Raw genomic sequence first — 25,374 nt, forward strand, 5'->3', positions numbered from 1 at the left:
CATACATGTTTATTATAACGATAAACACACGAACAAAACAACAAAACAACGAAACGTGAAGTCCTCAGGCTAAACACAATACAAGCCTCTACACGGAACAAGATCCCACAACTATGATCCCCAATCAGAGACAACGAGCGACAGCTGCCTCTGATTGGGAATCACACCCAGCCAAACATAGAAGTAGAACAACTAGAACTAAACATAGAATATACAACATAGAATTCCACACCCTGACTTAACATACAAGAGTCCCATAAGTCAGGGCGTGACACCATGTGTTTGAGACCATTCCATTCATTTCGTTCCAGCCATTACTATGAGCCCTTCCTCCCCAATTAAGGTCCCACCAGACACCTGTGCTTCCCTCACTATTAGACTAGTAGATGTGGCAGGTCTCTGTTTGTCTATCTAACCAAGGTTGTAAATTGGCCATTGTGCCTCCTGATTCTGAACATGTCCAAGGTGTTTTGCTCTGCTGAAACACATATTACCAGTGTCCTCCTCTGCTAAATCAATAGCTCTAAACAGAAGGATTCAGACTCGCTCTAAGCTTGGGTGTGTCCGGTTCACATGTACAGTAATGATATGAAACCCAATATTTCTCTGTTTTATATGCTGTCCTTGTGTACTTTCAATTCTTTGCCCACCTCAGTAATAATGGTAGGCTAAACACACTAGTGTCACATCTCCTCCCGTTGCTCCCCTCCGGCGCTCTGATTCGCCAGTCTACTGAGCCACCGGTCTGAGCACACCACCTCGGCAACACCAGAATGGAAAACCAACGCACCCTAATCACCTGCACCTCATCATCTCATCACCACCCCTATATAGCCCTGTACTGTTCAGTGTTGTGTTGTGTGTGATTGTTAGTGTCTTGTCGTGTACTCGCTCTTTGTTGTTCTCTTGCTCAGTGTTAAGTAAACCTTTACATTGTTGATTCCTGCGTCTGCGTCCTTCCTCTTCGTATCCTCAGTACTCGTCACAGAATTACACAACAATCACGAAGATGGATGCAGCAGGTAATCCTCCAGGAGTTTCTCAGTGCCTCGACCAGCACCAGCAGCAGATTGCCCAGCTGAACGCCACCATGCAGGAAGTGCTCCAAACGCTGCATAAACTGACCATCACTCTGGTTCCACCTCAGGGAGCGGCGAGTGCACCCTGTCCACCTCCTCCCGGGCTATCACCAACGTCTGAGGGACCCCTCGCCCTGCCGGAACGCTATGACGGGAAAACTACAAAATGTAGAGGCTTCCTGCTACAGGTTTCACTGTCACTGGCGCGTCAGCGTGGGGCATCTCCATCGGACCAAGCCAGGATAGCGCTGGTGATTTCGCTACTGAAGGGAAAGGCGCTGGATTGGGCCACAGCAGTCTGGGAAGGAGGTGAAGCCGCGGCGCTTCCCTACTCCACCTTCCTCGCTCGGTTCAGGGCGGTGTTCGATCATCCCACGGAGGGAAAGGAGGCGAAAGGACGGTGGCGCCGTCTTCTGGCTGGAATGAGCGTGCTCTGCGCACGGCCTTCAGGAGAGGATTACGGGAGGACATCACGACGGAACTCGCATGTCAGGACGACGAAATGGACCTTGATACCCTCATCGCCACGTCCATTCTTCTTGACGACATGTTGAGAGACCGACGGCGTTCCCAACACCTCCCGGAGCCTCGACGCTCACCCCATCTGAGCTATGGAAGCCGCCCTGCCTCCGAGTCCTCACCCATGGAGGTGGGCAGCACCCCCTACACCACCACGGACCGCAGATCTCCTGGCGGCTCCCTTTCTAGGTGGTATGACTCCCTTCGCCGCTCTGTGAGTGTTCCGTCATCACCTGTCACCAAACCATTGTTTTTAGTTCCCTTAACGGTGAATGGTTCTGCCTTCTCTTCGCTTTCCACGGCAGTGATAGATTCCGGATCAGCGGGGAACCTTATAGATAGGGAGCTGGTCTCAGAATGGGGGTTGTCCACCGTGCCACTGCCTTCTCCACTCGCTACACGTCACCTCGCTGGACAATAAACCACTTGGATCAGGCACCATTATGCACGTCACTCTCCAAATCACCAGCCCCATTCCCACACTACCGGAGCACCACGAGGAGCTGTCCTTCCACATCGTCACGTCACCCCTTCACCGGATCGTCTTGGGATTGCCCTGGCTCAGACTACACAACCCCACCATCAATTGGATCACCAAGAGGATCACAGCCTGGTCCCCCTCATGCCGGAGGACCTGCCTGCCAGTGGTTTGTTGTTCCACGTCAGTGGAGAGTCCGGAGTCCGCCCTCCAGCCCAACATTCCACGTGAGTACGCAGATCTCTCCGATGTCTTCTCTGCCTCCAAGGCTAAGTGTCTCCCTCCTCACAGGCCCAGGGACTGCGCCATTGACCTGCTGGAGGGTCAATAGCCCCCGAAGAGTCGCATTTACTCCCTCTCCATAGCGGAGACTGAGGCCATGGAGAAGTATGTGGTGGAGACCCTGAAACAGGGGTTCATCAGACACTCTACCTCTCCTGCCTTCGCAGCTTCTTCTTCGTGGCCAAAAAAGACGGAGGACTGAGACCGTGCATTGACTACTGGGGGCTGAACGCAGTCACCACCAAGTACCGGTACCCCCTCCCTCTGGTTCCGTCGGCCATCGAGCAGCTGCGAGGGGCCTGGTACTTTACCAAGTTGGACCTGAGGAGTGCCTACAACCTGATCCAAATCCAGGAAGGAGACGAGTGGAAGACGGCATTCAGCACTACCTCAGGCCATTATGAATACTGCATCATGCCCTATGGCCTTGCCAACGCACCTTCCGTGTTCCAGTCCTTCGTCAATGACGTGTTCCGAGACATGCTGAGTAGACAGGTGGTGGTATCCCTGTGCCTTTTTCTCGAAAAAGCTTACCCCCGCAGGGAGCTGTTGGCGGTGGTCCTCGCTCTGGAGGAATGGAGACACTGGCTGGAGGGCGCAGTCCATCCATTCCGGATTCTCACTGACCACCGGAATTTGGAGCACATACGGGCAGCGAAATGGATGAACTCTCGCCAAGCCAGGTGGGCCCAATTTCTTACTCGCTTTCAGTTTATTCTTTCCTACCGCCCAGGATCCCAGAATGTGAAAGCCGAAGCACTCTCCAGGATGCACCATACCGGAGAAAGGAAGGATCTGGGCGGTCCTATCCTGCCTCCGTCTCTCATCGTGGCACCTGTCGTTTGGGATGTGGACAAAGACATCCGCCTGGCGGCTCAGGAGGACCCAGCGCCTGCCAATGCCCCTCCGGGGTGCATGTATGTACCCACCAGGGTCCGTGACCGCCTGCTGATCTGGGCGCACACCACCCTTACGGCAGGGCACTCCGGCATGACGCGCACCCTACATTCTCTCTCACAAAAATACTGGTGGCCCACCTTGGCTACTGATGTCTCCCGCTATGTCAACTCCTGTTCTGTATGTGCCCAAACGAAGACACCTCAAACTAGTTCCTCTCCCAGTGCATCAGCGACCTTTGTCACACCTGTCCATAGACTTTGTCACCGACCTCCCACGTTCTGACGGCTTCACCACAGTCCTGGTGGTCTTAGATCGGTTCTCCAAATCATGCAGTTTTTTGCCACTAACTGGTCTTCCTTCTGCTCTCCAGGTCGCTGAGGTCCTGTTCCAACAGGTCTTCCGGCATTATGGATTCCGGAGGACATCGTCTCGGACCGTGGCCCCCAATTCACCTCCCGAGTGTGGAAGGCTTTCCTGGAGAAGATCGGGGCCATGGCCAGCCTCACCTCTGGGTATAGGCCTCAGTCAAATGGGCAGGTGGAGCGCATGAACCAGGAGCTGGGGAGTTTTCTTCGTTGCCACTGTCAGGACCGGCAGGGTGAGTGGGCAAGGTTTCTACCCTGGGCAGAATATGCCCAGAACTCCCTCGCTCACTCCCTTCCAGTGCGTCCTGGGGTACCAGCCGGCCCTGGCTCTTGGACACCCAGCCAAACCGAGGCCCACGTATTCCAGCCTGGTGATCGTGTCTGGCTGTCCACAAAAAACCTCCCTCTCCGCCTGCCCTGCAATAAACTGAGCCTCCGGTTTGTGGGGCCGTTTAAAGTCCTCCGGCGGATAAATTAGGTATCGTAACGGCTGCTCCTTCCCCCTCGCTACCGTGTCTCACCCACTTTTCATGTGTCTCTCCTCAGGCCGGTGGTTCCTGGTCCTCTGGCGGAAGCCGTCCCCTGGGGTACGCCCCCTCCGCCCCTGGACATTGACGGGAGTCCGGCGTATGCGGTGAGGAACCTGCTGGACTCCAGGTTCCGTGGGGGACGGCTCCGTTACCTGGTGGACTGGGAGGGGTATGGTCCTGAGGAGAGGAGCTGGGTTCCGGCTGGGGACGTTCTGGACCCCAACCTAATTCGGGACTTCCACCGTCTCCGCCCTGACCGGCCTGCTCCTCGTCCTCGGGGTCGTCTTCCTGGCCGGCGACGTCCTGCGGTGGGAGCCCTGCATCCTGGGGGGTGGTACTGTCATGTTTCCTCCCGTTGCTCCCCTCCGGCGCTCTGATTCGCCGGTCTACTGAGCCACCGGTCTGAGCGTACCACCTCGGCAACACCGGAATGGAAACCCAACGCACCCTAATCACCTCCAGCGCACCTGCACCTCATCATCTCATCATCACCCCTATATAGCCCTGTACTGTTCAGTGTTGTGTTGTGTGTGATCGTTAGTGTCTTGTTGTGTATTCGCTCTTTGTTGTTCTCTTGCTCAGTGTTAAGTAAACCTTTACATTGTTGATTCCTGCGTCTGCGTCCTGCCTCTTCGTATCCTCAGTACTCGTTACAACTAGTTTAAATTGCCAATCTATGCCTTATGTTTATTCAATGTCCACCCTATGTTCTTCACAGAGAAAGCCTGGCTGTCCCAGGATGACATGGAAGCTGTGCTTGTTAAGCTTCAGAGGCTTCAATGTGATAATTTGGGTCATGTTGAAATCCCTGAGACACTCACCATAGACCCTGTTAATGTGAGAGATATCACCTTATCAAATTCATCCTATGGCCCTATACACAGAGGAGCCAACCAACTGGGTGTTTCCTTTATCTCTTCAAACAAAACCGCTTTAATCAAATCAAAGTTTATTGATCGCGTACACAGATTTGAAGGTGTTATGGCAGGTGCAGCGAAATACTTATGTTACTAGCTTCAACAGTGCAGTAGAATGTCTCGCAAATACACAATAATCTAAACAAGAAATAACATTCCAATTAAATATATTATTGAGAATATAAATGTGGTGTGTATAAACGGAATGTAATTTGGAAAATAAAATGGTATGTACAGTAGTAGGTATATTAGGATGAGCTATGTCAAGAATACAGTATATACATACACAGTGAGTAAACAACAGTAATAAACAGAATATGAGGTGACCGGTGTCCAATTACTTTACATACATGGGGCATTAGTCTCAAGGTGCAGGGCTGAGTACCAGGCAGGTTTCTGGCTCTCATCATGACCTGAGAATCAGGGTCAGTGTGGAGTTACACCTTAGCACAAAGGGAAGCAGGCGTTGCATTGAAATGTATTGTATAGCACTGTTCTGTTGTATAGGCCTAAATTGTGGGGGCAGTAGTGTGGAGGCCAGAGGAGCTACAGAATAAATGTTGTATGAAAGGTCTGTACAATTCATTTCCTCTCATTGATGTAGGAGCCGTTGAAAGGATATTCAAGGTCTTCAAGATCAAAGCGTTGATCCTTGTGTCATTGTTCCTCAACGGTACAATGTACTCCACAAATTTGAGGTTTTGTGTTTTACACAAGCATAGCTCTATTGTCAGAAAAACCCAAACAATATTACAGTGCGATATTTAAAGCTCTTATGCCTATTTCCACCCTCTCTCCCTTTCCACTTTGTTCTTTTGCCTTTCTACTCCACCCTTTTCTCTTCCCTCTTGAGATACTTGTCAGGTATTGAGCCGCATGCTTCAGAGTATATTGTGACCTTAGGACCTTGAGGTCATGCCTGGCTACCCAAACTCCTTGCTCTGGCCAAATACTAAGCCATGCCCACTCAATGATTTCTAGAACACAAACACATTCTAATCATTCAGATTGGTCCCAGAAATCGATGGGTTGGGCCAGAGCCAGAACACATGTGAGTAAAGTGGCGTTTTGAAAATTCATCATTGGCTTTGATACTCTGACACACACACAGAAACAGATACCACAGATACAGATATAAACAGGGTAAGGACATCTATTTCTTCACTTCCTCTTCAGTGTGTGTGCTAGGTGTTTTGTCCTCCAGTTGCAGTTCCTCATTTAGATGACTTAAACATTAGGGCTGAATCCTAATATGTGCGTGCTTAACTTGAACTTTTGCATAAATTATATGCATTCATGTCAATCTGAGATTGGCATATCTCAAGATATCTTTATAACGATATCCTTGAATAACGATACCTGTTATAAAACGTACATGCTCAGATGCTTTTCTTTTTCTTTCTGTGTCTAACCTCTTCCCACTTAGATCTCAGCAAGTGTGATTAGGATGTCTCACACACGTTTGATATTTCAGCTCTAAACAAAGGCAGTCATTGGGGGGTGGTTGACTGAGGATAGCTTTAATCCATGCTTGTGTATCACTCACTCCACCCACCTGTTACTATATATGGGTATTTCCTTACACAATCTCTGTCTCCAACAAGACATTCTTGCCCAATGCCCGTTGAATGGCTTATGTGTGTGTGTGTGTGTGTGTGTGTGTGTAACAAGACTGATTCCTTCCTGACTCTACCTGCAACAGCTGACCAACAGGTGGGGAGCACTACCCTCTGACCCCCTGTCCAGTACCCCAGTGCGAGTCAAAGGGTTTCGAACAACATGACAATCTGAGTATGTTCAGGATGTTCATCATGATCAGTTTGACTAATGCAACACACTAACGGATATTCCCTCTGGTAGCCTACACAGCATCTAATATCAAGGACGATGGTGTGAATGAGGTGTGGATATAACAGTGAGTGTCAGAGGGCAGTGGATGAGACAAGAAGTGAAGGAAACCCACAGAGACCCTAGGATAAACAGAACAATTGTACAAACCCCATAAACAGTGAGAGGATGCTCCATTCCCATTTCCTACTCCACCCCTTTGTTTAAACAGTGTGAGAGAGGCATGCCAAAACAGTGCTCTGAGCTTGAGGGTCAAATGCATGCGGCCAAAAGAGTCTGACTCATAATAGAGTTTGTAGCCTATTAAATCAAATCAGATAAAATCGTTATTATTATGGGTGTATTGAGAGTTTTAAAGAGATTTCACATCAACAATCTGTTTGTAGTGGTTATTGTACCTCAGCTGTTCATGATTTGAAGACGTCTATTGACACCTAGCTGAATGGCCTATTATTTATTTACAACAACATTTTAACAGTTTGTTATGGCTTAATAGTGCAGTGCATGCATAGCAATACTTTCACACTGTAGTGACCATACCGCCTATTTGCATGGAAATGTTGGAGTGCAAATACCCATTTTGATTACGAATATTTGCGTAAATAACAATCGTGCAAGCGGTCACACGTTTGCCACTCAACCCTTTATTTTACATAAGTTTGAATGCACTTCAGCTATTCAGAAAAGTGGCAATGTAAAACTAAAGCTGTAAGAACTGTTATATATATTCAAGAGGTTATGGTTGGCTACACACTGATACCACGCGGTAACAATGTTGCGCTTTACGAATTTAAACATTGTTTCTGTTGCAGCAGAGGCACTGATATGACAGCTCGAGCAGCGGCAATAATCTCTGCGTACTTTACTGCAGAATGTGGAGACTGGAGAGCGCTTGCTTTCTCTGTTGAAAGACAAAGACTGACCAATCGGTATCTGTATTCCTAATTAGCAAGCACAGACCGTCCAATGAGGGACGTGCTGGGTGGGTTCTCCACTCACACCTTCTCGGGGCCACTCTCTGGTATAGAACCGCGAAGGAGGGCGCGTTACAGAATGACATACAGGTTTTCTTGCTGCACACTACGCCAGAGACAATTATAAAAAAAGAACGAGTGAGACCTTTCGACGCACCACTAGTCCGTCTTCACGCTTTGTGTCCAATAAGGATTCAATCGCTGTCCATTTGAAGAGCCATGTCGCTTATTGAAGAATACGAGGAAGGGGAGTATGGGAGGGCGCCTAAGCGACTGAAGACCGCGGAGGTGGAGGAGGGCGAGGAGCTGGAGGAGGGAGAGGATTCGGACTCGGAGTCTGCAGGGCTGCTCCGAGATGTGGAGAATGTAGGAGCCGAGAAAAGGCCCCGGTGGACCGCAACGAAATACGGACCTGAAAGACGGGTAAGGGAAGCGCGCCCTTATTAGAATATAACATCTGAATCTGATCTGTTACAATGTTTCGCAATATTACTGTGAATAACTGGCAATGGTGATAATGTTGCTACTGGAATAGTAGCCTAGCCTGTATATAGGCTATTAATTCATTGGGTTCCTCTGCGATTGATAACCTGTCTGTCCTTTGCAGTCAAGATGTCAGTTGACTGTCTGAAATCCTACATGTAAGATTGTAGGGTACTCTCCAGCTAAAAATCATACAATGCATGGGCAGACTACAGTTATTTTCTACTCTGACAAGGTGTAAATCTTGTTAAGAAAATATGCCCACGTGTTGAAGTAAAACGGGATTGCAATATGATCCACATGACATGGATTATAACTGATTTATTGGACAATTTATGCATAACATTAAACTGCATTAAAAAAATAAAACAAGTGCTTTACAGAGTTTTAACCAGCCTGGTCTCATAGACTAGATGTAACATAGTAAATGTATACTGGGACTCTGAAATTACTTTTGGTATGGTTACATAAAACATATTTGGTGGGGGTGGATGGGTGGGTGTACAGTGGGGAAAAAAAGTATTTAGTCAGCCACCAATTGTGCAAGTTCTCCCACTTAAAAATATGAGAGAGGCCTGTAATTTTCATCATAGGTACATGTCATAGGTACACAGTTAACTGAGATGGGCGCGAATAAGACAGGTGTCTCGTGTGCCATAAAAAAGAAAGTATATATATATTTGCTCAACTAAATAAATCTTGGTCGACCAACAGCCTATCGACTAAACAATTGACCAGTTGAATAATTGTGGTCAGCCCTAGGCTCCACACACATACAGTGGGGAAAAAAAGTATTTAGTCAGCCACCAATTGTGCAAGTTCTCCCACTTAAAAAGATGAGAGAGGCCTGTAATTTTCATCATAGGTACACGTCAACTATGACAGACAAAATGAGGAAAAAAATTCCAGAAAATCACATTGTAGGATTTTTAATGAATTTATTTGCAAATTATGGTGGAAAATAAGTATTTGGTCAATAACAAATGTTTCTCAATACTTTGTTATATACCCTTTGTTGGCAATGACACAGGTCAAATGTTTTCTGTAAGTCTTCACAAGGTTTTCACACACTGTTGCTGGTATTTTGGCCCATTCCTCCATGCAGATCTCCTCTAGAGCAGTGATGTTTTGGGGCTGTCGCTGGGCAACACAGACTTTCAACTCCCTCCAAAGATTCTCTATGGTGTTGAGATCTGGAGACTGGCTAGGCCACTCCAGGACCTTGAAATGCTTCTTACGAAGCCACTCCTTCGTTGCCCGGGCGGTGTGTTTGGGATCATTGTCATGCTGAAAGACCCAGCCACGTTTCATCTTCAATGCCCTTGCTGATGGAAGGAGGTTTTCACTCAAAATCTCACGATACATGGCCCCATTCATTCTTTCCTTTACACGGATCAGTCGTCCTGGTCCCTTTGCAGAAAAACAGCCCCAAAGCATGATGTTTCCACCCCCATGCTTCACAGTAGGTATGGTGTTCTTTGGATGCAACTCAGCATTCTTTGTCTTCCAAACACGACGAGTTTAGTTTTTACCAAAAAGTTCTATTTTGGTTTCAGCTGACCATATGACATTCTCCCAATCCTCTTCTGGATCATCCAAATGCACTCTAGCAAACTTCAGATGGGCCTGGACATGTACTGGCTTAAGCAGGGGGACACGTCTGGCACTGCAGGATTTGAGTCCCTGGCGGCGTAGTGTGTTACTGATGGTAGGCTTTGTTACTTTGGTCCCAGCTCTCTGCAGGTAATTCACTAGGTCCCCCCGTGTGGTTCTGGGATTTTTGCTCACCATTCTTGTGATCATTTTGACCCCACGGGGTGAGATCTTGCGTGGAGCCCCAGATCGAGGGAGATTATCAGTGGTCTTGTATGTCTTCCATTTCCTAATAATTGCTCCCACAGTTGATTTCTTCAAACCAAGCTGCTTACCTATTGCAGATTCAGTCTTCCCAGCCTGGTGCAGGTCTACAATTTTGTTTCTGGTGTCCTTTGACAGCTCTTTGGTCTTGGCCATAGTGGAGTTTGGAGTGTGACTGTTTGAGGTTGTGGACAGGTGTATTTTATACTGATAACAAGTTCAAACAGGTGCCATTAATACAGGTAACGAGTGGAGGACAGAGGAGCCTCTTAAAGAAGAAGTTACAGGTCTGTGAGAGCCAGAAATCTTGCTTGTTTGTAGGTGACCAAATACTTATTTTCCACCATAATTTGCAAATAAATTCATTAAATATCCTACAATGTGAATTTCTGGATTTTTTTTCTTCTCAATTTGTCTGTCATAGTTGACGTGTACCTATGATGAAAATTACAGGCCTCTCTCATCTTTTTAAGTGGGAGAACTTGCACAATTGGTGGCTGACTAAATACTTTTTTTCCCCACTGTATAATGCAACATCTAGCAACCCAAAGGCTAATTAACAACTTTTCAACTACTCACTACTTTTTAGTAATATAATAGGAATTGTAATTCGTAACATATCATACGAAATGGGTGATGGACAGCCACAAATTAATACATACCATATGAAACGTAACATATCATACTAAATGGAGTGTCTTGGATTTACATACAGAATAATATGAAATGCTTTGAGACCATGTTGCAACAAACATACTGAACCCTATATAGACTACAGTAGTAGTATGCCTACTATCATAACCGTGACATGAATATTGACTGATATTTGTGAAGTTAGGTGATATCAGTCATATCTTTAGCCTAATATCATGATCATGAGCTATTCATTAACCCCAGTGGATTTGGAAATGTCCACTACCTCCTGCTTTTTGTAAAAGTGCATAGTGACATGACATCTCTTCAGTGAAGGTGATTTGCACTGCTTACATAGGCTAAGTATGTAGACTGTGCTACACTGTCAGAGTATAGTCTAGTCTTATAATCCTGTCACCATTAGACAGTGCATTATTGATGGTGATCCATGGGTCACTCGGTTGGATAGGCTATGCGAATGGCAACATCTCCACTTCTGATGTCTAACGTCTGGAATTAAATTATGTGAAGACCTGCTCATGCTCTGCAACTCTGACTTTACCATGACATGAATAGTTGACTATTATTAACAGTAAATAGTCTATAAACTTATAGAAACAAGTTTAACCCTGCACAAGAGGAGAGGACCTCCGTGTGTAAAGGGGAACTGAGTATTTGGATTGTAAACCATAATCTACTGAATTGTCCAGTGAAAATGAGCATCCTGATTTTCACTCATGTTTTAGATCTGATTTAGCTCACCCCAATCTCTGCGGGGTGCATAATGCAGCCCAGTATGTGCCTTGATTTGAGATCAAAACCAGACAGGAATGCAGGAAGAGAAACCAGCTCCCTGCTCTGTGTGCATAGGACTTTCTCCGCTACATCTTCTCAGAAGATTATCATAAAACCAGTCCTGGCATGCGGAGGCATTGAATGCATTATCTAGATTAGCTATGCAGTGTTTTAGTCTTTGCTAGCTCGGGCGGTGCAGATCTTTAGTCCGTTGATCGGCTTTTCCGCTTATCACCAAGGAAAAGCTGTGAATCTGCCACCGGCAAGACAGATTCAGCTGCCTGATGTCAGAACCTGCTGTGGAGCTTGCGCCTTATCTGTACTCTCTCCCAACTAGGGCTGTCCCCGACCAAAAAAAATCTTAGTCGACCAAGAGTTGTCTGTTCTTTCGATCAATAGATTGGTCGACATTTTAAAACATGTATTTTGTATGTTTGAATAAAATCAGCTATATTTAGGCTACCAAGCTTGTCTGATGCTTTAAGCACTGCGATAAAAAATTAAGACACACAAATGACTAAAGAGGGTGTCAGAGATCAATATAGCGTAACCAGAAGAAGAAAACCTGTTCCCGACCATACTCCTCCCACTTCCCACTGCTCCTGAAGTGGCCGGTAATAGGCTACACCAGTGGTCAGCAACCTTTTCCATTTGGAGTGCCAAGTTATCGTACCATTTCTACTGATCTGCGTGCCAGTTATGATTTTCGTATGCACATTTTCGTGGAACAGTTTAATTTAATTTATAATAAAGTCTTCATATCTCAAAATCAATGTCATGTGGTTAATCAAAATCTAAATGAAAATGATACAAATCTAAAAGTAACTTATATTGCCATTGCCAATATGTAAAAATAGCCTACATAAAGCCAACAAATAAAAACATTGCAGCCCGCAGGTAGAAAATATCCTGATAAAAACAAATATCCTATAAATCACATTGGCTACTCATGGCCTGTCTGCGAGGAACTTGAAACATTATCAACTATTGTATTAACTTGGTCCCGCCTAAAGCTTGTGCTAGCAAACTTGCAACATTGTATAACATATTCTGGCCCCTCAGAGTTTCCTGGGTCAGTGAGCTCCGGACAGACAGACACTGCTGTAGTTATTTTGCGCAAGGGATAAGAAGTAATCAGGTAGGCCTATTTTATGACGTTTCCACCGGATCAGAGCATGACATTTTCATGCTGAGAGGTAATCAAAAGGGAGAGAGCTGGAAAGATTTTTCAAATAGGCTACGTTGAGGAACTATTGTCATTCTCAATAGATGTAAAAACAGACTTTGTTTACTTGCTGTCTGAGGTGAAGAACAAATTACTTTGAAAAGCTCCACAGTGATGGTGGGTTAGTCCACTCAGACAGGTGTCTCGTGTACCATCATTTAAAAAATATATATTTGCCACTGCTCGACTAAAGAAATATTGGTCGACCAACAGCCTATCGGCCAAAAAATCAACCAGTCGACTAAATGTGGTCAGCCCTACTCCCAACTATGAAATGGAAGAGCAACAACAACTTTCACACCACAGTCCACGGTCATCTAGACCAGACGGCAGCCTCGGGTAAGATGAAGGGGGAAGGGTGTGTCTCTTTGTTAACAACAGTTGGTGCACGACCTCTAACGTTAAGGAAGTGTAAAGTTTTTTGTAGTTCTCTATTAACCACCACAAACTGATGCTTGCACTAAGACCACACTTAACAATATCTATAGGGCCATAAGCAAACAAGAAAATGCACATCCAGAGGCGGCACGTCTCGTGGCCGGTGATTTCAATGCAGGGAAACTGAAATCCGTTTTACCTCATTTTTACCATCATGTCACCTGTGTAACTAGAGGCGACAAAACTCTTGATCACCTTTACTCCACACACAGTAACATATACAAGACTCCCCCTCGCCCTCCCTTTGGCAAATCTGACCATAACTCTATCCTCCTGATTCCTGCTTACAAGCAAAAACTAAAACCTGGAAGTGGTCCGATGAAGGTGGATGCTAAGCTACAGGACTGTTTTGCTAGCGCAGACTGGAATATGTTCCGGGATTCATCTGATAAAATTTAGGAGTTTACCACATTAGTCACCGGCTTCATTAATACGTTTATCAACGACGTCATCCCCACAGTGACCATACGTACTGTACATATCCCAACCAGAAGCCATGGATTACAGGCAACATCCGCACTGAGTTAAAGGCTAGAGCTGCTGCTTTCAAAGAGCGGGACACTAATCCGGACGCTTATAAGAAATCCCACTATGACCTCCAACGAGCCATCAAACAGGCAAAGCATCAATACAGGACTAAGATCGAATCCTGCTACGCCGGCTCTGACACTCGTCGGATGTGGCAGGGCATGCAAACTATCACGGATTACAAAGAGAAACCCAGCCACGAGCTGCCCAGTGACGAGAGCCTACCAGACGAGAGCCTACTATGCTTGCTTCGAGGCTAGCAACACTGAACCATGCATGAGAGCACCAGCTGTTCCGGACGACTGTGTGATCTCGCTCTCCGTAGCCGATGTAATACCTTTAAACAGGTTAACATTCACAAGGCCGCGGGGGCCAGACAGATTTCCAGGACGCGTACTCAGAGCATGCGCTGACCAGCTGGCATGTGTCTTCACTGACATTTTCAACCTCTCCCTGACCCAGTCTGTAATACCTACATGTTTCAACCAGACCACCATAGTCACTGTACCCAAGAACGCCAACGTAACCTGTCTAAATGACTTTCGCCCCATAGCACTCACACCTGTAGCCATGAAATGCTTTGAAAGGCTGGTCATGGCTCACATCAACACCATCATCCCAGACACCCTGGACCCACTTAATTTGCATAACCCCCCAACAGATCCACAGATGATGCAATCTCTATTGCACTCCACACTGCCCTCTCCCACATGGAAAAGAGGAACACCTATGTGAGAATGTTGTTCATTGACTACAGTTGAGCGTTCAACACCATAGGGCGGCAGGTAGCTTAGTGGTTAAGAGCGTTGTGGAACGAGTCGAAAGCTTAAAGTTCCTTGGTGTCCACATCACTAAGGAATGAACTTCGTCCACACACACCAACACAGTCATGAAGAAGGCATGGGCCCTCAGATCCTCAAAACGTTCTACATCTGCACCATTGAGAGCATCTTGACCGACTGTATCACCGCTTGGAATGGCAACTGCTTGGCATCCGACCGCAAGGCGCTACAGAGTGTAGCACGTACGACCCAGTATATCACTGGGACCGAGCTCCCTGCCATCCAGGACCTCTATACCAGGCGGTGTCAAAGGAAGGTCCTAAAAATGTGTCAAAGACTCCAGCCACCCAAGTCATAGATGGTTCTCTCTACTACCGCACGGCAAGTGGTACCGATGCACCAAGTCTGGAACCAACAGGACCCTGAAAACCTTCTACCACCAAGCCATAAGGCAGCTAAATAGTTAACCAAATAACTACCCGGACTATCTGCATTGACCCCCTTTTGCACTAACTGTTTTGACTCATCACATATGCTGCTGCTACTGCTTATTATCTATCCTGTTCCCTAGTCACTTTACCCATACCTATATGTACAGTTGAAGTCTGAAGTTTACATACACCTTAGCCAAATACATTTAAACTCAGTTTTTCACAATTCCTGACATTTAATCCTAGTAAAAATTCCCTGTCTTAGGTCAGTTAGGATCACCACTTTATTTTAAGAATGTGAAATGTTATAATTATAGTAGAGAGAATGATTTATTTCAGCTTTTATTTCTGCCCACAAATGTTCTATAGGATTGAGGTCAGGGCTTTGTGATGGCCACTCCAATACCTTGACTTTGTTGTCCTTAAGCCATTTTGCCACAACTTTGGAAGCATGATGGGGGTCATTGTCCATTTGGAAGACCCATTTGCGACCAAGCTTTAACTTCCTGACTGATTTCTTGAGATGTTACTTCAATATATCCACATAATTTCCCTTCCTCATGATGCCATCTATTTTGTGAAGTGCACCAGTTCCTCCTGCAGCAAAGCACCCCCACAGCATTATGCTGCCACCCCTGTGCTTCACGGTTTGGATGGTGTTCTTTGGCTTGCAAGCGTCCCCCTTTTTCCTCCAAACATAACGATGGTCATTATGGCCAAACAGTTCTATTTTTGTTTCATCAGACCAGTGTACATTTCTCCAAAAACTACGATCTATGTCCCCATGTGCAGTTGCAAACCGTAGTCTGGCTTTTTTATGGCGGTTTTGGAGCAGTGGCTTCTTCCTTGCTGAGCGGCCTTTCAGGTTATGTTGATATAGGACTCGTTTTACTCTGGATATAGATATTTTTGTACCTGTTTCCTCCAGAATCTTCACCAGGTCCTTTGCTGTTGTTCTGGGATTGATTTGCATTTTTCCTACCAAAGTACGTTCATCTCTAGGAGACAGAACGCGTCTCCTTCCTGAGCGGTATGATGGCTGCGTGGTCCCATGGTTTTTATACTTGCGTACTATTGTTTGTACAGATGAACGTGGTACCTTCAGGCATTTGGAAATTGCTCCCAAGGATGAACCAGACTTGTGGAGGTCTACAACTTTTTTTCTGAGGTCTTGGCTGATTTCTTTTGATTTTCCGATGATGTCAAGCAAAGAGGCACTGAGTTTGAAGGTAGGCCTTGAAATACATCCACAGGTACACCTCCAATTGACTCAAATTATGTCAATTAGCCTATCAGAAGCTTCTAAAGCCATGACATAATTTTCTGGAATTTTCCAAGCTGTTTAAAGGCACAGTCAACTTATGTATGTACATTTCTGACCCTCTGGAATTGTGATACAGTGAATTATAAGTGAAATAATCTGTCTGTAAACAATGGTTGGAAAAAATTACTTGTGTCATGCACAAAGTAGATGTCCTAACCGACTTGCCAAAACTATAGTTTGTTAAGAAGAAATTTGTGGAGTGGTTGAAAAACAAGTTTTAATGACTCCAACCTAAGTATATGTAAACTTCCGACTTCAACTGTACATATCTACCTATATTACCTCATAGCCCTACACATCGACTCGGTACTGTTACCCCTTGTATATAGCAAAGTTATCGTTACACATTGTGTATTTATTCCTTGTGTTTTTATTTTTCTATAATCTTTCGATTTTTCTCTGCATTGTTGGTAAGGGCCCGTAAGTAATCATTTCACTGTTAGTCTACACCTGTTGTTTACGAAGCATGTGACAAATCTTAAAAAATATATATATATGAATTATGAGGCCTTTATGTGCTTGTTATGATTAAATAAATGCTTCAAAATTAATAAGTGATGTTAGCTGATGAAGATGATCTTGTAGAACAAAACGTATAAGATCTCCTAAGCCTGTGTGTACCACAGACCTTATGTCCGGCGTTTATCCAAAAATCCTACAAAAAAAAACATTCATTTCCCCATAGGCCTACAAAAAGACACCATTACTATTGCGCTATATTTGCTAATTTGATTATATTTGAAGAAATACACCTTTTTGCCTTTCGCACTTCAATGCACATGTGTAATTTAACGTAGCCTCCATTTAAATGAGATGCTGTTTGTCAAATAGACTCCATTGATGATCTGTTTTTATTTGTAGGCCTATCCAATTCATCCCAATTAGGTAGCATAGGCCTACCCTGATAGCCTATCTGAGTACTGGATGCTGATGCTGAGCTTGTGCATGGTTAAAACCTGCAATTTGGGATGCTAAATTACACTTTCTCATTATCAGTCTTTAAAGGAAAGATTCACCCATGTTGAATGTTATATAATTTTTTGGCATCTCTGATCATTGTTCTTTCCGCAATGATTTTCACGTTGCCTTATTATAACAACAAAATAAAACATTTGTTCACAAAAAATATTGTTCTCACATATTAATATTATTTAACACTGTACATAATAGGAATTAGTGGTTTTGGGTGTATTTTTCCTTTAAGATGAGGCACCATAGTCTGAAAGGACATTTTTGCATCTATTTATGAATTTTGAGATTTTTTTGTATTTTGGTCCCTTAATATTAGTTATTTCAACAAGTAAACATAAAAATGTCCAACATTTGATGTAAATGTATATTTTCTTTTGTTTATCATACTACCGTCATAGAAATGTCATGCATTTTAACCACATTCAAATGGACATAAATCCATAATTTCAAAGCTCACTACATTTAATCATGCATAATTTAAAAGCCTATTTCATAGACAATGTTCCAAACTGATCTATATGTAGTGACTTATTTTGAGGAGATTGTGATTGGGACTAAATATGCATTTGGCGATTGGTAGGCAAAATTAATTGTATTTCTCTTTGACTGCCATTTCCTGAAAGCCAGACCCGTCCCACACAGCAACTCGTCAGAAGAACTCTTCAGAAGCATCTGCATTCACCAAATCAAATTGTGTGTGCTTATCCTTAGAAATATTCTCCAGACTTGGATTGAGGGAATAGTTGATATGTTGTCCAATTTTCTTCTAGATCACATTTTATTTGAACAAATTTGCCAAAAATGCTTTTTATGTACGTGTCTTTAGTATTTCACAGATTTAGTATCTAACACCACTCTATATAAGTCCGGTCCTGGGGTGTCTTAACAGTGTCCAGAAATACGGATTTGCGGTTCATGCAAATATGCACATATTTAATGAGATATCACAACATATTGCATATTTAAATACAATATTAAATACAATATTTCAGAAAAGTTGTAATACAAAAAAGTATTATATTTGTGTCTACATTCAACTGGTAAAAGTTCATTGTGATATGAATAAGGGGGGGGGGGGGGGGGAAATACCTTATTAGGGGGTTTGTGCCTCGCCTAAATGGGATTGGTCTACCATAAACAGTGCTGGGGATATCTAAGAAATTGCATATTGATTTTAATTTTCTAATGCGGTATTCAGGCAACAGGTAGAGCTGGGCCCTCTCCTCATTGCTGATGTGTGTGTGTGTGTGTGTGTGCATGTGCGTGTGACTGTGTGGGAGTGACCTTGTGGGCAGCGTGGACTGCAGACAGACCAGGTTTGCCTGCAGTGTGTGTGTTTGTGTGTGGGCTGGGCTGGGCCGGGCTGGGTGCTGCTGTGTGATGCAGAGTGACAATGTAAAATGGACTGAGACTGGGGATGACCTGAGAGGGCAGAGTGTGTTCTGAGTCATCACTACTGATAATATGACAGCTGGGACTGCTACTGAAAACCAGCCGTACACTGGAGACAGGGAGACGGAGAGACAGAGAGAGAGAGAGAGAGAGACAGAGAGAGAGACAGAGGTAGGCAGAGAGAGAAAGAAGAGAGAGAGAGAGAGAGAGAGAGAGAGAGAGAGAGAGAGAGAGAGAGAGAGAGAGAGAGAGAGAGAGAGAGTGAAAGAAAGAAAGAAAGAAATAGGTAGAAAGAGAGGTATGAGAGAGATTATTTTATTTTGACAGGAAGTCAATGAGCTCCCTATCAGCATAGCGACAGAGACGTATGACTTAGTCCATGACTAAATGTCACGCTTAAACTAATAAGTAAAATATATTTAAAGGTGTTTGAGCCTATGGCATAAAATGTATTTATATTTCACACTGTCTTTGAAGAGGATGGAAAAGAGAGAGCGTCTGATAAAGGGAGAGATGAAAGCTATAGACAGACAGAAGTTGAGACAGTCTGCACCCAGTAGAGAACACATGCACAGCACCTTTTGAAGTTGACTGAAAAGTCTGTGTGGAAGATTCTTTAACAGTGAAAAACAAGATCAGTGAAAAACAATATTCTTTCAAGACAACAAAAAAGCACATTTGAACTGATGCAGTTGGATGTCTTGTTTGATTTCCACTGTAAACACTGTTTTGATGACTGCTGAGCACATTAGTGTATGGTTTTGTAGTGTGAATGTGGTTATTTGTATTTATGGTTTGTACAGTGGTGTAGTTTTGTGTATTTGTTTAGTGTGAGAGGTAAATGACCTGGCTCTAAAGTATTGACCTTGTAGCCTACCTAGTGTGCCAGAATATATTAAACATTGCAAGTCAAATCCAAGGCATATCAAAGGATCAAAGATTGAATAAAAAAAAACATAAGGGCAAAGAAACAGTTTTAAGCTTGTCTTTTTAGGTTTAGGTCTTTTTTGTTTGCCTCTGACAAAGGTGCTTAAAACTTGCAGTGGTGCAAAAGCCAATCTGCTCTGGATAATTCTAGCAGTGCTGACAGAGAGCGCTTGTGTGTGTGTGTGTGTGTGTACTTGTTTTCCTACATTATCAGGACCCCGATGTCCTAACAATTCATCCAAATGTCCTGAAAAGGTAGGAAAAAAATAACTTTTTTGAAAAGTCTTTGTTCAGGTCCTGAATTTGTTCAAATGTTATTTTAAGCTTAAAGGTTTACAATTTTGCGGTTAAGGTTAGGTTAAGGGTTAGGGGTTAGGGAAAATATGATTTTTAATGGTCAAACATTTTAACACTTCAAAAACTCCTGAAATTTCACGAAAACAAAGCTGTGTGTGTGTGTCTGTGTGAGTGTGTGTGTGCGTGCGTGCGTGCGTGAATGTATGTATGTGTGTGGAGCCTAGGGCTGACCACAATTATTCAACTGGTCAATTGTTTAGTCGATAGGCTGTTGGTCGACCAAGATTTATTTAGTTGAGAAGTAGCAAATATATATATACTTTCTTTTTTATGGCACACGAGACACCTGTCTTATTCGCGCCCATCTCAGTTAACTAATCCATTGCGGAGGCCGAGACTAATCCATTGCGGAGGCTGCGGGGATGGCACAGTCCAAGAAGAAGGGGAGTGTGGCTGCACAATGCACGTCTCTCCAGAATGCGCTCTCTCCGGCCAATTTGTGCACATTCATTGATTCATAACTTCATTGTGTGAATTGTTTGCATTTGATTGTAAGTGTCTATCAATTCCCCATTACATATATCACCAGTAGTACATTTACCGTTAATTCCTATAATTTATATTCTACAATGTTTGTTTGGTTACGGTAATGTCTGTTAATGCATTCAATATATTATTATTCCAGTCTTTTACCGTTTTAATTGTCGGCGTGGACACGTTGTTTGCAGAGTGCACAACATATGCTACACTTGTCACAAGTTTTGGTTTGTTTCATTTCATTTTGTCAATTTAGTCATTGTCTTTTGTTTGGAGCGCTCCTGTCAATGCTGAGTAAGGACGCGCACCAGATTACGCGTAGAAGTAGGCCTATAGGCTAATTGGCCTGCTTGCAAATATAGACATATAAATGTGCCCATTTGGGGATCTGATAGTAGGCCTATTTCTGATTGGCTTAATGCACCACCACTAATGAGCTGTGGAGCTTCTCAAAGGAATGTTTTCTTCACCTCAAACAGCAAGCAAATAAAGTCTGTTTTTACATCCATTGAGAATGACCATAATTCCTCAATGTATTTGAAAAATCTTTCCAGCTCTCTCCCTTTCGATAACCACTCAGCGTGAAAGGGAAAAATGTCATGCTCTGATCCAGTGGAAACGTCATAAAATAGGCCTAAGTGATTACTTCTTATCGCTTGCGTAAATAGCCTACAGCTGTGTCTGTCCCGAGCTGGTAAAACAACAATGTTGCAAGGAGCTTTAGGCCGGACCCAAGTTAATAGTTGATAAAATGTTTCCAGTTTGTTGCAGGCAGGCCATGCGATTTATAGTTTTTACCCCCCTTTTTGATCTTGTCTCATCGCTGCAACTCCCCAAAGGGCTCGGGAGAGGCGAAGTCATGCGTCCTCTGAAACATGACCCGCCTAACCGCACTCCTTAACACCCGGAAGCCAGCCGCACCAATGTGTCGGAGGAAACACTGTTCAACTGGCGACCGGGGTCAGCCTGCAGGCACCCGGCCCCCCACAAGGAGTCGCAAGGACACGATGAGCCAAGTAAAGCCCCCCCGGCCAAACCCTCCCCTAACCCGGACGACGCTCAGGCAATTGTGCACTGTCCTATTGGACTCCCAGCCACGGCCGGTTGTGGCACAGCCCGGGAATGAACCCAGGTCTGTAGTAACGCCTCTAGCACTGCGATGCAGTGCCTTAAATCGCTGCACCACTCGGGAGGCCCAGGATATTTATTTTGATCAGGATATTTTCTATCTGCAGGCTGCAATGTTTTTATTTGTTGGTTTTATAGGCAATTTTTACGTAGCCTAGTTGGCAATGGCAATAGAAGTTACTTTTTACGTTTGTATCATTTTCATTTAGATTGGGATAGACTTTTGATTAACCACTTGACAGTGATTTTGAGATACGAATAAGTTATTATAAATTCAATTAAACTGTTCCACAAAATATGCATAGGAAAACCACAACTGGCACACTGATCAGTAGAAATGGTAAGATACATTTGCATTCCACATGATAAAGTCTGTGGCCTGCACTACCTACCAGCCAGCTCTAGACTGGACTATTATCGGCCAGTCTGCACTGTCTGCACAGCACGCTATCGACCAAGAACATATCGGATTTTCTGCCGGAATCACTGGACCTTAACACCGGGTCATCGCAACTAGCTAGCTGCAACCGAATGGATGTTGTTGGCTAATCACCACTGCCCCCGAAGCAAGCACCAGTTAGCCTTGAGCTAGCCTCGAGCCAGGGCCATCTCCCAGCTATCTACAGTGAGGGAAAAAAGTATTTGATCCCCTGCTGATTTTGTACGTTTGCCCACTGACAAAGACATGATCAGTCTATAATTTTAATGGAAGGTTTATTTGAATAGTGAGAGACAGAATAACAACAAAAAAATCCAGAAAAACGCATGTAAAAAATGTTATCATTTGATTTGCATTTTAATGAGGGAAATAAGTATTTGACCCCTCTGCAAAACATGACTTACATGGTGGCAAAACCCTTGTTGGCAATCACAGAGGTCAGACGTTTCTTGTAGTTGGCCACCAGGTTTGCACACATCTCAGGAGGGATTTTGTCCCACTCCTCTTTGCAGATCTTCTCCAAGTCATTAAGGTTTTGAGGCTGACGTTTGGCAACTCGAACCTTCAGCTCCCTCCACAGATTTTCTATGGGATTAAGGTCTGGAGACTGGCTAGGCCACTCCAGGACCTTAATGTGCTTCTTCTTGAGCCACTCCTTTGTTGCCTTGGCTGTGTGTTCTGGGTCATTGTCATGCTGGAATACCCATCCACGATCCATTTTCAATGCCCTGGCTGAGGGAAGGAGGTTCTCACCCAAGATTTGATGGTACATGGCCCTTTGGCCCATCATCCCTTTGATGCAGTGAAGTTGTCCTGTCCCCTTAGCAGAAAAACACCCCCAAAGCATAATGTTTCCACCTCCATGTTTGACGGTGGGGATGGTGTTCTTGGGGTCATAGGCAGCATTCCTCCTCCTCCAAACACGGCGAGTTGAGTTGGTGCCAAAGAGCTCAATTTTGGTCTCATCTGACCACAACACTTTCACCCAGTTCTCCTCTGAATCATTCAGATATTCATTGGCAAACTTCAGACGGGCCTGTATATGTGCCTTCTTGAGCAGGGGGACCTTGAGGGCGCTGCAGGATTTCAGTCCTTCACGGCGTAGTGTGTTAAATCAAATCAAATCAAATTTTATTGGTCACATGCGCCGAATACAACAGGTGCAGACATTACAGTGAAATGCTTACTTACAGCCCTTAACCAACAGTGCATTTATTTTAAACAAAAAAAGTAAGAATAAAACAACAACAAAAAAAGTGTTGAGAAAAAAAAGAGCAGAAGTAAAATAAAGTGACAGTAGGGAGGCTATATATACAGGGGGGTACCGTTGCAGAGTCAATGTGCGGGGGCACCGGCTAGTTGAGGTAGTTGAGGTAATATGTACGTTACCAATTGTTTTCTTGGTGACTATGGTCCCAGCTGCCTTGAGATCATTGACAAGATCCTCCCATGTAGTTCTGGGCTGATTCCTCACCATTCTCATGATCATTGCAACTCCACGAGGTGAGATCTTGCATGGAGCCCCAGGCCGAGGGAGATTGACAGTTCTTTTGTGTTTCTTCAATTTGCGAATAATCGCACCAACTGTTGTCACCTTCTCACCAAGCTGCTTGGCGATGGTCTTGTAGCCCATTCCAGCCTTGTGTAGGTCTACAATCTTGTCCCTGACATCCTTGGAGAGCTCTTTGGTCTTGGCCATGGTGGAGAGTTTGGAATCTGATTGATTGCTTCTTTGGACAGGTGTCTTTTATACAGTTAACTAGCTGAGATTAGGAGCACTCCCTTGAAGAGTGTGCTCCTAATCTCAGCTCATTACCTGTATAAAAGACACCTGGGAGCCAGAAATCTTTTTGATTGAGAGGGGGTCAAATACTTATTTCCCTCATTAAAATGCTAATCAATTTATAACATTTTTGACATGCGTTTTTCTAGATTATTTTGTTGTTATTCTGTCTCTCACTGTTCAAATAAACCTCCCATAAAAATTATAGACTGATCAGTTCTTTGTCAGTGGGCAAACGTACAAAATCAGCAGGGGATCAAATACTTTTTTCCCTCACTGTACCTCTCTGTCAACCGGACGGGACCTCCTAGTGTCGACATGGAGCCCCGCCGATCCATCACGACTGGTCTCCCGACGTAATCGTCTGATGTGGTTTCAACGGGCTTCCCGTTGCGATGACCACGATGATCCATCTGCTAGTCCCGGCCCGCTAGCACACGCAATCAACAGCCGTGCTTCCTGCTCGCCTGTGTTGTAGCAGCCATTCGAACTGCTCCCGGTCTCACCTATTGCTGTTCACTGGACCTTATGATCACTCAGCTGCACAGCTGATGCCTGCTTGACTGTTCCTTTACACGGTACCCCCATCCTGTTTATCTGTCCTGTTTATCTGTTTAGCCTCAGCCCAAACTTTCATCGCCATTACCAGTTGTTGTCTTAGCTCTCTCGAATAACACCTGTGATTGCTTTATGCCTCTCTCCCATGTCAATATGCCTTGCCTATTGCTGTTCGGGTTAGTTCTTATTATACAATTTCACTGTAGAGCCCCCAGTACCGCTCAACCAGCCTCAGAGAGCTCCTTTGTCCCACCCCCCATACACGCGGAGACCGGCTCAATCGGTGCCTCCAGTGATGTTGTCTTTTTCATCGTTACCCAACGCTTAGGTGTACCTCCACAGTACTCATATCCTTCCATATCCTTGTCTGTACATAATGCCCTGAATCTATTCTACAACGCCCTGAAATCTGCCCCTTTTATTCTCTGTACCCAACGCACTAGAAGACCAGTTCTTAAAACCTTTAGCCGTATCCTTATTCTACTCCTCCTCTGTTCCTCTGGTGATGTAGAGGTTATCCCAGGCCCTGTAGCCCCCAGTATCACTCCTACTCCCCAGGCGCTATCATTTGTTGACTTCTGTAACCGTAAAAGCCTTGGTTTTTTGCATGTTAACATCAGAAGCCTCCTCCCTAAGTTTGAGTTACTCACTGCGTTAGCACACTCCGCCAACCCTGATGTTCTAGCAGTGTCTGAATCCATCTATCCTCAGAGTTCATACTGCTTGGTGACCTAAACTGGGATATGCTTAACACCCCGGCCGTCCTACAATCTAAACTAGATGCCCTCAATCTCACACTAATTATCAAGGAACCTACCAGGTACAACCCTAAATCCGTAAACATGGGCACCCTCATAGATATCATCCTGACTAATTTACCCTCTGTCTGTCACGCCCTGGCTCTGGGGACTCTCGTATGTTGAGCCAGGGTGTTTATTTTGTTTAGGTTCTAG

At 44.6% G+C, this 25,374-nt stretch overlaps 1 protein-coding gene across 2 annotated transcripts in view; it reads left to right on the top strand.

The window, feature by feature from the left end:
* The first annotated feature begins 7,963 nt into the window (after positions 1-7,963).
* Positions 7,964-25,374, top strand: part of LOC311129680 (heterogeneous nuclear ribonucleoprotein L-like) — a 76,430-nt gene continuing 59,019 nt past the window's right edge. The window contains exon 1 of one of the 2 annotated variants that reach the window (XM_084162076.1): positions 7,964-8,315. In XM_084162076.1, coding sequence (XP_084018202.1) covers positions 8,112-8,315 — 204 coding nt within the window. In that variant the 5' untranslated portion in view covers positions 7,964-8,111. Of the gene's footprint in view, positions 8,316-19,901; positions 19,935-25,374 lie in introns of those variants that run through there. The other variant, XM_084162077.1, reaches the window with a different exon arrangement.

This window comes from Coregonus lavaretus (assembly GCF_964263955.1).
Source record: "Coregonus lavaretus genome assembly, chromosome: 1".
In the NCBI taxonomy this organism is placed as follows: Eukaryota; Metazoa; Chordata; class Actinopteri; order Salmoniformes; family Salmonidae; genus Coregonus; species Coregonus lavaretus.